General features: G+C 36.1%; 1 protein-coding gene and 1 non-coding gene across 3 annotated transcripts; one reads left to right on the top strand and one right to left on the bottom strand.

Annotated features, from left to right (window-relative positions):
- Positions 1 to 8,206: 8,206 nt before the first annotated feature.
- On the bottom strand, positions 8,207 to 8,278 carry TRNAE-UUC. The gene has a single exon. It is a non-coding gene; the product is annotated as a tRNA-Glu (tRNA).
- A 1,210-nt stretch (positions 8,279 to 9,488) lies between these two features.
- On the top strand, positions 9,489 to 11,539 carry LOC109244985. 2 transcript variants are annotated; one of them, XM_019412162.1, is made up of 3 exons: positions 9,489 to 9,771; positions 10,905 to 11,026; positions 11,108 to 11,515. In XM_019412162.1, exons 1-3 carry the CDS (start codon positions 9,575 to 9,577, stop codon positions 11,176 to 11,178), a joined length of 390 nt encoding a protein of 129 aa, XP_019267707.1. In that variant the 5' UTR covers positions 9,489 to 9,574; the 3' UTR covers positions 11,179 to 11,515. The 2 variants fall into 2 exon arrangements, with proteins under 2 accessions (XP_019267707.1, XP_019267708.1); XM_019412163.1 differs by lacking the exon at positions 9,489 to 9,771 and adding an exon at positions 9,793 to 10,019 and having other exon boundaries at positions 11,108 to 11,539.
- The last annotated feature ends 1,821 nt before the right edge of the window (positions 11,540 to 13,360 follow it).

Below are 13,360 nucleotides of genomic sequence, written 5' to 3' on the forward strand. Positions count from 1 at the left end.
ATGTTCCCAAAAGCACCACCTTCAAAATACTTTACTCTGAAAAGACTTCCTACGAATCTAAATCTATTACCTTACCTTCCTGATACTGATACATAGAATCCCACAATTTATAGAAAATACCACAAGTCTTGACATCTTCCAATGAAAACTCAGTTTCTAACCACATATGCAACTTTACAATACCCAATTGTTATATGTAGAATCTTGAACACATTAGAACCATTCTCGCAAGTCATCCACTCTACTCAAACCGTAATCAGCCCGATCAAAAGAACCAAACACCCTGCGCCTCATTAGCACATCAAACACTGCAGAATACAACCTCACCCCAATAAAACCAAGCAACTACCTGCTCTATGCACCGAGCATCTTTATCAACAACAACTCAAGACATTCCGTGATTCTCAAACACCTATGAAGCATGATATAACCTTACCTCAATCGAAAATTTTTCCTTTACTCGAGCCGTCCTCGGGCTCAACCTCCGCAAACCATAACTGATTCACCAGCACGCCTCAAACTGGAACCAACATAGCACATAACCGTGCAATCAGCTAATCAATAGCAAACTCCCCCACTTGGCTCGAAGCCATAGATCAAAACACACACAATAACCCATAACGCATATACTTAATTGCTGCCATAATACCACAGTGAGATTAACTCAATCCTTCATAGACTCGTGGAACACAGACCATCTGGTACTCCATATCTTCTGCAACTCTCACATTTACTCACGTAACAATTAAACCCACTCTTCTAAGCGACCCGAATTAAATTTCAACACATATATTTCACTTGTAACTGAGATCTTCTAACCGACAACATAAGGATCACACAACTCCAGAACACTTCGCAGGAGATAACCCACCTGCTTCGCCGTAAACTAACATTTATACATACCTTCCACCATCATAACCATTACGCAGTCACTTAGTCTTCCTGAGTCTGTGCTCATACCGTAACATGGAATTTACTTCATTCCCAACAAGGAAACATGAAAAGATTCTTCACACACCCATAACTCGGGGCTATACATCCAACCACAATGGAAATCAAACACCTAATAGATCATCTATCCTCCAGCAGACCCTTCTCGATACATCTTGCAGTCACATTACCCTCATCACGTACTAACCAGTCATTACTTCCCTTAATAGGGCACAACATCACATATAAGTTCAACAACACTTGCTCACACAATCAGCACCTCGGTGCTCAAGCTATAGGAAAAAATCCGGCCTCAAGTGCTCCAGACTGGCCCAACATCAACTCACAGAGATCACATCTCGCCCCTCGATCGGGGGAATCACAAGCCATCGATGCACATCTGACACTCAATGCTCGTTCGCGCATACGAATGCATGGAAGGAGTTCAAAGAGTTATGTTTCTAGCTGAATCAAAGACGCACGATAAGAATTTCAAGAATATGGAGTTTTTCTAAAGGTTCTGCAGCCTCTCGAGGATAAATACAGACGTCTCCGTACCGATCCGCGAGACTCTACTAAACCTGCTCATGACTCGTGAGACCTATGTAATCTAGGCCCTGATACCAACTTGTCACGACCCTAAACCCAGACCCGGTCGTGATGGCGCCTCTCGTGAAGACAAGGACAACCGACACATTTCCAATTCGAAGTTAAACAGCTAATAGCAATACAACAGGCTAAATCATGATTTAATAATGCTAAACAGCGGATAATATCATAACAAGGTGGAAATACAACCCAAATACAGCCCAAACCGGGGTGTCACTAGTCATGAGCATCTACTAAGTCTAAATACAACTGACAAAGTCTGGAATGTACTAAGTACAGACTAATAAAAAAAGGAGGGAGAAAAGCAGTGCTGCGAATGCCGGCAACTACCTTGCTAAACTACGATAACTCTGCCTCCGATAAGCCAAAACCCGCTACCGGGTATAGAATACCCGAATCTGCACACATAGTGCAGGGAGTAAAGTGATTACTCCAATTCAGTGAGAAATAATCATAAATAAAGACTGAGCGATAAGAAATCACAAAAAGAGCGTCAACATGCTGTATAGAAGCAGTTTCAAAAACCAGTAAGAAAGCAATGAAGCTGTAAAATCCTTTAAAAAATCTTAGCTCAGTTCAAACTCTTTGAAAACGACTTTTTCAATAGTTACACAAATGAATGCAGAACAACTAGTGCAGATACACAGAAATACACCCCTCGGGCACAAATACACAATTAAGCCAGTAAATGACAGGCAAATAAGAAAGATAAGCACATAAGGTTCGCCCCTCGGGCACAATATCAACAAATCCGCTCCTCGGGCAATATCTCAGAACAGTACCAGCCCTTCGGGCAATCACATAGAACAGTATCAACCCCTCGGGCAATCACATCGAACAATTCCAGCCCCTCGGGCTAGATCTCATATCACACTGGGTACCCGCGCTCACTGGGGGTGTACAGACTCCGGGAGGGGCCCCTTACGGCCCAAGCGCAATATCAAGCCATCTCGTGGCATCATAAACACGTCCTCGACCTCATATCAATATCAAGCCAACTCGTGGCGTACAATCTCAAGCCCTCGGCCTCATAATCAAAACAGTGTATCACCGCTGCGGCGTGCAGCCCGATCCAAGGATATGTATCACCGCTGCGGCGTGCAACCCGACCCAAAAGATATCCTTACAACACAGGCCCTCGGCCTTACTCAGTCAAAAATCACATAAGCCTCTCGGGCAACAGTAAAACAGTACTTCTCAGCCCAAAACATCTTTTAAATATCATTTGAGTACTAAAACAGAGTAAACATGGCTGAGTTTTGAAAATAATGGAAATAACTTGACTGAGTTCAAGTATAAAGTCAAAACAGTGAGGAAACATCAACAACAATCCCCGAAGGGTTCAAATAATTGGCACGGAGCCCAAATATGGCATTTAGCCCAAATAATGATGATAGCAAATTGATATCAATCAAATACGCGGTAAAATCATCAATCGGGACGGACCAAGTCACAATCCCCAATAGTGCACGACCCCACGCTCGTCATTAAACGTGTGCCTCACCTCAATATAGCACTACGATGTGCAAATCCGGGGTTTTAAACCCTCAGAACATCATTTACAACCATTACTCACCTCGAACCGGCTAAATCTCTAGCTCGCGATTCCTTTGCCCCTCGAATTGGCCTCCACACGCGTCGAATCTATCCAAAATCAGAACGAGGACGTCAAAATATGCCAAGGGAACAAAGCCCAAGCGAAAACAATCAATAACGGGCACTAATCCCGGAATTAGCAAAACCCGAGCCCCGGGCCCACTTCTCGAAACTCAGAAATTTTCACATCAATAGAATCCTCATCCTCCTACGAGTTCGTACATATCAAGAACATCAAAATCGGACCTCAGATAGCCCCTCAAATCCTCACTCAAAGGTCTCTTAAGTCTCAAGCCCTAATTACCCATTTTTGCTACTGATTTTCCATGGATTTCAAGCTTAAAAATGTTAAAATTCATCATAGAAACAAGTTTAGGGTCCAAAAATCTTACTTCCATGAAATCCTCTTGAATTCCCTCTTCAATTAGCTCTCCCAAGCTTTCTCCCGGATGAAATATAGTGAAAACTCTCTCAAAATCGCGAAGGGTGAAATATATCCATTTTGACCCACGCATTTTCGCATCTGCGGTCAATCCACCGCATCTGCGGTGTCGCTATTGCGGTCAAAGAGCCACTTCTGCGGTTCTCCACTTAACTACCCAATCCGCATCTGCGATGAAGCAGCCGCATCTGCACCTTCGCAGATGCGGTCCCACAACCGCTTCTGCGTTTCATGCCAACCTCACCAGCTTTCGCTTCTGCGACCAAGACTCCGCACATGCGGCGCCGCATCTGCGGTCCCCAATCCGCAGATGCGGAAATACCAGAAGCAGCAATATCATCTGCTGCAACAAAATTCCAACCTCTCCAAAATCACTCCGAAATCACCCCGAGGCCGCCGGGACCTCAACCAAAGGCACAAACATATCCTAATACCTTATTCAAACTTGTTCCAATCATCAAAACACTTCAAACAACACTAAATGAACCAAAACACTTCGGATTCAAGCCTTAGTTTCAAAAATCTTCTGAATTCCGCTTTTGATAAAAAAACCCAACCAAAACATGTCCGAATGACCTGAAATTTTGCACACACATCCCAAATGACATAGCGGAACTACTGCAACTTCCGGAATTAATTCCGACCTCTATATCAAAATCTCACCTATCAACCGGAAAACACCAAAATCTTAATTTCGCCAATTCAAGCCTAAACCTTCCACGGACTTCCAAAATGCATTCCGATCGCGCTCCTAAGTCGCAAATCACCTAACGGAGCTAACAAAATCATAAAATTTCCGATCCAAGATCTTATACAAGCAAGTCAAATCTTGGTCAAACCCTTCCAATTTCAAGCTTCAAACTGAGAACTGTTCTTCCAAATTCATTCCGATTACCCTGAAAACCAAAACCAACGGTTTACATAAGTCATAATGTACTACACGGGGCAAGTCATGCCCGAGAACTGGCGAGCAAAGTGCAAAAACTCAAAACGACCGGTCGGGTCGTTATAGTAATAAACATATAAAAATTTCTCTAATAAAGTAAACCAATACTATTACATAACATATTTAAAATTGTTGGACTTTCAAATATTTTTTTAGCTTTCGACAATATATAACTTTGAAGGCATTGTCGACACTTTCATATAATTAATATTTGACCTCCTTTCATATTCAAATAGGAATATTTTCTCTTCATTGTTTTTAATAATATTTGAAAACTATACTAAATGAATAAATAACTAAAATATTCTTTCTTCATCAATTAATGTGTAGTACTTGAAAACTACTCTCAACAATTTAAAAAATAAACAAGAAATTTAGAGTCATATATTGCTAAATTAAATTTATATGTTAAATTTATATGTTGGTAAATTACATACTAATTTGGGGATAACATTACTAAGTTGGGGATAATTTTACTAAATAATTTTGCTAACTAATTTGTAAAGTTGTTACATATATAACAATTCATCTCATTTGATTATATTGGGGAGGGTACTAATTTTAAGAGGAGAAAGTATGAAGAATGTTTTAAAACTCTTAGTGCTAGTTGACTACTTTTGACAATATGTCTTACTCCTAACTTTTTTAATATCTTTTGACTTTCATGGAATTAAGCTTAACTGAAATCTATTATCAGTTTCATCCATTAAATTATTAAAATTGTTGTTGTAGATTAGTTGAGTTTTGTTTTTACTAAATTTATTGTAGATCCTAAATATTTGAATTTATTTGATGTTTATTAATTATATATACGTTCACTTTAATGCAGGGTTTTCCCATCCTTTCAGTCTACACATTTGGTTGCGGATTCTATGAAGCTATTTTATCATGAGCCGTGGAATTTTTGGGGACAGATAACGTACAATATCATAGAGCAAATTTGGAATCAATTTAGGCTAAAAATTGATTACATTTATTTAAATAATTATCGTTTTCATCTAATGTTACTTTTTTATATTGCAGACAAAGTGTACATGGCATCCTAAACATCAAAATGAAATAAATAGTATTTTCGAGGTTCGATTAGTTTTGCGGCCCATAAACTAAGATTAGTAATTACTTATAAAAAATTTCTTGGTTTTATATATAGAATTTTATATTTGTAATGTCTAACTCATACTTTTTGTTATGAAGGAAAAGGAAAGAGGGAGAGATATGAGTCACGCTGAGGTCTTCGAGGAGACGCATAAGAAAAAGAAGAAGGATGGTACAAGTGAACACTGGGTGGAGACACGTGCATTAGACACATATGTAAAATACTAACTTCATAATTATTTATGATTTATTAATATTAGTTTGTTTACATAATAGTTATGTTTTCATTTCAGGAAGATTATCATAAAAGGGTAGACGAATGGCAACAAACTCAGCCTCCTTCAACTCAACCAATACCTGATGATATGGCTTCATTGTGGACAGAGGCAGCAGGTGGAGCAAACAAAGGCAGAATCTACGGACTTGGAGTACGTTGACGTACAGGTCATCCAAACCCACTCTTAGCCAATTCTTCTTATTCTCAAAATCAAGAACATATGAAAGATATGAGAAAGAAAATTCGTAATTTGAAGCAACAATTGGACTCCCAATTTGGAACATTGGTTAAGATGCAAAATTCATGAGAAAACATAGGCATGATCTATCTGATGATGAGGATGAATAAACTGAATCTAATGTGTAGTAGTTTAGGTGTGATGTTTTGGTTGATTGGTAAACTTGATTGTGAGAGACAACTTTATGTTTTGTTTTTAAAATTCAATGTGGGCTACTATTTGGATGTTTTTATGCCCAAAATAGTTAGGTTTTTATAGTTGGTATTGTTGGTTTAAGTTGTGTTAATGATTGGTATTATTGGTTTAGATTGTGTTAATGGTTGGTATTGTTGGTTTAGATTGTGTTAATGGTTGGTACTGTTGGTGTTATTGTATTGTAATAGTTTGACAGGTGGTGTAGCTCAAAATTGGGCAGAATTCTGGCCAGTTTTATAGAAAATTCCGACTGATTTCCGACGGAAATAGTCGGACAACTGCCCAATTTGTTTTTTAAAACAATTAATATTTAACCGTTTTCGACGGATTCCGTCGGAAATTAAATAAAATTTATTTTTTAATTATTAATTTTCGACCGATTCGGTCGGAAATTATATATTTTTATTATTTAATTTTAAATAAATAATTATTTTTATTTATATTATTCGACTAATTCGTTCGGTAAATTCCGACCACTTTGGTTGGAAATTTGAGAATATTTGGTCGTCTGGCCTTTTGAACGTTCCGACAACTTTGGTCGGAAATCACAGACAGATTTGGTCGGAAATTGATTTCCGACCAACTGTTTTCCGACCGACCAATTTCGGTCGGAAAGTAGTCGGAAATTCGTGATTTTCGACCTATTTCCGACCGTTTTGACGGTCGAAATTCTGCCATTTTCCAGTAGTGTGTAAAAAAAAAAAAATCACGGGGACAATATTGAAGGATAATAATCTTGAGATAGAATGTGAGATTATTCAATTTCATATGTGGTTGAATTTATGTTTTTAACATAATAAAATGCAGAAATAGTTATACCATAATTTGGTACTATTTTTGTTTTATATTCAGTGTGGGATAATGATATAAAGATTTTCTTTTAGCAATGATATAAAGATTAGATTTGTATCTCAAGGAAAAAAGAAAATTCAAATGACCAAAATACCTTCTCCCGTGCTCTTCTCCTAAATCCTTTAAGAAGTCAAGGTTAAAATTAAAAATAAAATTTATACAAGTTTATATATGGAAAAATCAAAGAAATGTTTATATTATACTATGTATATTTTAGTTTTAATCCAATGACTCGAACATTAACAATATTCAATAAACAATTTCGATATTATTTAGTCACTGCATTATAATCTATGTATAATTTTTTGTGGAATTCTAGTTGAGCTTTTATTAGTTATTTTTCTTTCGTTTTTAATTATTCCAACAAATATATATAATTTTTTTATATTACTAAATACTAAGTTATTTGTTGTAAAATATCAACTTAACATTAGTCATCTTTATACTGTCCATTATGTTGTAAATTTTTTTCTTAAACTATAGGGCAGTCTCTTTATTCCCAAATCTCTAAAGAGATACAGATTTAGATTTTAAATAGGTATATTTTATAAATCTTTAAAGAATTTTGATAAAAGTATTTATGCATAAATATTTGCTTTTAGTATTAGGCCACAAAAATAACACTAGATTTCATAAGATATACCCACATAAGTCTTTAGAAATCATGCATCTTAGGATTTATGTGGAGAAAGATTTCTTCCTAGTTAGCTAAATGGAATAAGCATTCACTATTTTCAAGGACTTACACTTTTTTAATTTTCTTTTATAACTCAAAAATATTATTTAAACATTATTTATGTAAGTTTTTAAATTAATATGGGTATACGCGTCTAAAATTAGTTTAGAGAAATAGTAGGGAACGTGATTATCAAACTACAAAGAAGGCCAAACTTGTCCCTTTTTACGTTTGGGAGATCAAATATAATAGTAAGATGATTCAAGCCAAAAAGGGGAAACAAAGAAAAGCAAACAAGAGAGGAAAGCGCCACTGGGAAATCTCTGTCAGTTTTATTCCGAAAAAAGAAGTTCCGTTACCGGGAATCGAACCCGGGTCTCCTGGGTGAAAGCCAGATATCCTAACCGCTGGACGATAACGGATTATTGATAGTTATTGATGTACAATTATAGAAGACTGAGTCAGACGCAAATTCAATGATAGATGCATCACTTGATATATGTGGAATATTAGCGGCAACTCAGGTAGACTACATCCCATTTAAAGGTGGATTTTCAATGTTTTCTCAAGGATAGGGATGTAGAAATTTTATATTATGATTATTTTTAATCCAATGAATTTTCATTATTAAGTCTTTAAATGATCTTTTAAATGAGTACGCCATTTAGCTATTTATTGGAATTACGTAAGTCCTATTAATTTGTATTGTGAAAATAAAGTATTTTATCTATTATAGTGTCTTAAAAAAACAAGGATTAAGTAGACTACTCTTTCCGTTTCAATTTAGATGACACACTTTTCTTATTAGTCCGTTTCAAATATAATAACACATTTTTATAATTAAAAATAATTAACTTTAAACTTTTCATTTTACCCTTAATAAAAAGCTTTTATAACTAGATGTCATGACCCATAAAGCTTTTACCTCTTAAACTTTTAAAATCACAAGTTTAAAAGATTTTCTTCTTTTCTCTTAAACTCCGTACCGAATCGAACTACTTCATCTAATTTGAAAGGGAGGAGTAGGGGTGGCAAACGGACCGGTCGGGTCGGATATGGTTCGGGTCGAAAACGGGTAATGAAAAAAGGGATCAATTACCCGACCCGACCCATATTTAATGCGGATAAAAAACGGATTAACCAACGGATAATATGGGTTACCCATATTATCCATCACTTCTTGTATATGATCACTTTTGGGAGAATTCTTGTCTCCCTAACTTGAGGAACCTCCAATTTGAGGCTTTACAAATGTATAAGTTAGACCCATTAATTATCCATTGGTTACTTATTGGTTATCCATTTTCTAAACGGATAATATGATTCTTATTTATATTTGACCAGTTTTTAAAAAGTTTATTATCCAACCTATTTTTTAGTGGATAGTGGTTAACTTTTTTCTTTTAATCATTTTACCACTTCTATGGAGAAATATTAAATCTTAAACGATGAGTCTATACGTGTCATGCAATAGAAAGAAATAAACTTAGGTGGCGACTTGTAAATAATTCGAGCGGACACACTTGTCAAAAGCAAACCATACGTGGGAAGCTACGAGAAACCTTAGGGTTCATGTCCAGAGCAAGACCAGGACAAAATTCACCCTCTGTTCTGTAGAAACAGCCCACCATTTCATCATCATTTTCGTCCCCTTTTTTATACATACACTTCTAAACTGCTATAATATAAATCGAATTATCAAAGAATCAAACTTGAAGATGATCACCGCGATAAGATTAACCACAATTAGAGCACAACCACCCTCTGTATTCTCAAATCCTTTGCCTTATCATATTGGTCGAAACTCTTCTGAAATCAGATTCAGACAAGTCGTAACCTCAGCTGGCCAACCGGACAATACCGACAAGATGGATCAAGCTAAGAAACCTGCAGACGAAGCAGAGCACAAAGCTGCGTAAGTTTCCTTGCGTTTTTCTTTTTCAGTAAAACTGCCCTGCTTGTAGCGGGCTAGAAGCAGATGTACGTAGTATTTTCTAGGAAGAATCATTTTCTCTGCCTTAATTTATACTACATCTCTTTTCCTTTCTTTCTGTCTTTGATTAGACAAGAAGTTTATAGAAGGCAGCCCGGTGCACGAAACTCTTCATATGCAGCTTCATCGAACCATAAGCAGGGTCATCCAACCATAAGCGTCTATATATTGTACGCAGCCTTATCACATGGCAACCATAAGATATTTTCACGGTTTAAAAGCCCATGGCAGTCAAGAAGTTTATAAAAGAATAAAAGGATTGCGTTACACATGAAAAATACTATGTACTAGTACTACTATTGAAACTTCTCTTAAGAAAGTGTATAGGTGAATATTGACAGCCCCTTAAACTTGACAGCATATTTCATTTAAATGCTCACACTCGCCTCTTCTAATTGAGCATCTGGACACATGATAACGTTCCTTTTGATACGTGGTTTTCTTTTTTGGGAAGGATTAGTAAATGGCTCTTGATTTTCTTTTTTTAATGGAGGTCTTTTTTGTTTAATGGAGCTAGCTGGTCTTGTTTTTAATTAATTGGGGTTTTGATGGTCTTGTTTTTGGTTGTTATAACAAAGGTATATATGATATGTATTATTGATGCAGGTGGCATATTTTAAGTGATTAGTAATTTATTTAGGTTTTGAGAATCTTTGAGCGAAGTGTTTAATACGGATACTTTATCATGTTTATGTGCTCAATTAGAACATAGGCTTTAGTTCGAGTGTTGAAAAATATGGTGGTAAGTTTATTTAGAACACTAAAAGTATAGTGAGTCACAACAGTTAATTCCTTAAAAATTTAAGGAAATAGTGACAGGAGAAAAATTAATTTCTGCAACTGCCAATGATAATAATTATAGTCCCACATAAATTTTAAAACTGGTGTTTGTACTTGGTCAACGTTAGGGAAACAGTAGAGGTGTAGTGAAATTTTGGATCCATGATATATGATTCGGGCAAGTCATGCCCTTGTGTTTTTTCCATTTTTTTTGGGTCTCTATTTTGAGTGTTGGAACATTGCCAGAGTATAATTTGAATTTTATTGGATTGAAGGGACACAATGTCGAGCAGCTTTGGAGATGGATATGCGACCAGATCGGATGAAGAAGGTTTTGGAGGCATTTATGGAGGAAACAAAGAGGATGAGGAAAAGATAATCCATGGAAAAGCCCATGGTAAATAACTTAAATGGTTCATATATATTAATCTTCTTGCTCTTAATATGTCTTCTAATATCAAATTGCTGATGAAAATAGAGTATGATACTAATCAAGGAAGTGAAGTTAAAGAGAAGGAGAAGGCACGTAATCAGCGTCAAGCAGCATGAAGAAAACTGCCATTCTATGGATGGGACTCATGTTGCCGAGCAGCAGATTAATTCGCCAAATAAGTAGTATCTGAACATTGTTTGTTAAATCGTTGGTTACATAATGGTGTATGTTTTTGTAATTAGTCAGGTGGGTGGTTCAGTCGGTCAATAAATCGTGGGATTTTTAAGAAATCACCTAGCTTTAATCAAACCATGCTAAATGCCTATATCCAAACTAAACGTCTAAACAAAATCACAAGCATGGATGGTTTGGAAAAATTCATAGTACTTCGCTAAACTTGTAAAAAATTAAATGTAATAATTTTGTGTGTGTTGGATGAAATTTTGCTAATTACAGCCTTCTATGGTATTTTTGTGATAGTTCCCTTCATGCTTTATCACAAATTTACTTACAAATTAAGTAGCCGCAAGAGCAAAATGGACGGAACTTGCGTTCCAAGCTAAAATGTGAGTGAATAGCGTCAAAGTCCAGCCAGAGCCAACTTTATGATTGTTGTCTTAAATCAATTCTTAAAATTCTTCTAAGGTGCACAAATGAGGATTTACCACTTCTTCAAATTTGTCTGCTTATTTGAGAGTTGTTTGATACTAATTTTATTTTTGTAGAAGAGCGATATCGAGTCCACCGATATAGTAAATGTGGTTTATTAGAACTGCTTTTGGGAGAATGGTAGTTTTGGAATTAAAAGGTGTGATCATCTACTTTTTTTTACCACACTTGAGTTTTTTCACCTCTTTTTAGTATTTAATATTTTCTAGGCTTAAATTTGATAGTTTAACTTTTATGTTATTTTTTAGTAGGTTTTATCAGAGAAATTCATAATATGTTTAACATCGTCTACTACATAAAGGTCGGATTGAATTTATATTAAATACGGATTAAACCTAGTCAAATTATTTCCTATTCCTATAGATCAATTCTATTTTCTTGTTGCATCACCTCTCTCTCTAAACTATTTCCTTGTTCCATCATTTTACTTCTTACACTATTCCTTTGTCCCATCATTTATTTCTGCCCTTCTCCTCTCATCTTTTCTTATTATATATATACACACACATGAGGAAGAAAGGGAGATCAGAAAAGCAAAAGGACATTAGAGAAAATCTAGCAGCCACCGCCTTCTCTTTGCCCCCTTTCGCCTGAAACCAAAACACCTTTCTTCCATTTTAACGACCAAAATATTCACCATCGCACCCCCAGTTCCGGCCATGAAAGATCGTTAAAACATCATTAAAACAAGCTTACAAAATCATTCAAAAGCCAGCTTCGAAGCTCGACTACTTAAAGCACCAAAAATGACCTCACGAAAACTGCAAAAACGAGCTGAAAATAGCCCTTTTAACACCTTCTTCCTCCGAAGTAACACCATTTTGAGATTCAAAAACACCTTGAAATCAGTCCAAACACAACCCTAAAACAGCCGAAACTAGCTGCAAAACAGTCCCAAAATGACCCGCCGAACTCCAGTAAAAATACCACAAACAACCCGAAATCACTCCCCCCCCCCACCCCCCCAGAAAAAAGAAAAACACCTCTAAAACAGCAGCAAAACCACCCCAAAAACTAGCTCCAAAAGCCTCGAACTCAGCTGAAAAATAGCTCCAAATACCAGCCCTAAGAGGTTGAAGTCGAGTTCGTCTTGGGGGGGTTTCGTTCGGTTCGTCCCCTTTAGTCGTGGTTCGTTTGCACATGAATCTTAGGTTTTTTGCTGCATATGTATTGAGAAACATTTTCATCTATAAAGGTCTGATCTTTTAGCTTTCTCACCCATTTTCTTATTCACTACTTTGATAATGTTTGGTTTTTTTGTAAATGTTTGGTTATTGTTTTACATGTCCATATGGATAGTTCCCTTCATGCTTTATTATCTTTGATATACTTTCTTCCTTGAAATGGATCCATTGAATCACTGTAATATTGATTTGTTTACTAATTTTGTTCATGAGATTGTGACGTCATTAGTTTTGTTTAAAAAAGTTTACAAAATATAAGATACCGGGCTGCATAAATTGTTTGGGCCACAATTTGATTTCTAAGGAAGTTGGTCTTTGAGGCTATTAGAGAATAAAAGATTTTGGGCCAAAAGATTTAGTCTTGTCATAACCAAAGTAATAAATAACGGGAATTTTTTCTTCGTATAAAATATTTGAAACGTATTTACCGAAAACGTCCTAGTTT

Source organism: Nicotiana attenuata, unplaced genomic scaffold, assembly GCF_001879085.1.
Source record: "Nicotiana attenuata strain UT unplaced genomic scaffold, NIATTr2, whole genome shotgun sequence".
In the NCBI taxonomy this organism is placed as follows: domain Eukaryota; kingdom Viridiplantae; phylum Streptophyta; class Magnoliopsida; order Solanales; family Solanaceae; genus Nicotiana; species Nicotiana attenuata.

Coding starts and splice junctions, on each gene's coding strand:
- LOC109244985 (XM_019412162.1), top strand. CDS start 9,575: ATGATCACCGCGATAAGATTAACCACAATTAGAGCACAACCACCCTCT. Junction 9,772..10,904: donor GAAGCAGAGCACAAAGCTGC/GTAAGTTTCCTT, acceptor ATTGGATTGAAG/GGACACAATGTCGAGCAGCT. Junction 11,027..11,107: donor AATCCATGGAAAAGCCCATG/GTAAATAACTTA, acceptor TGATGAAAATAG/AGTATGATACTAATCAAGGA.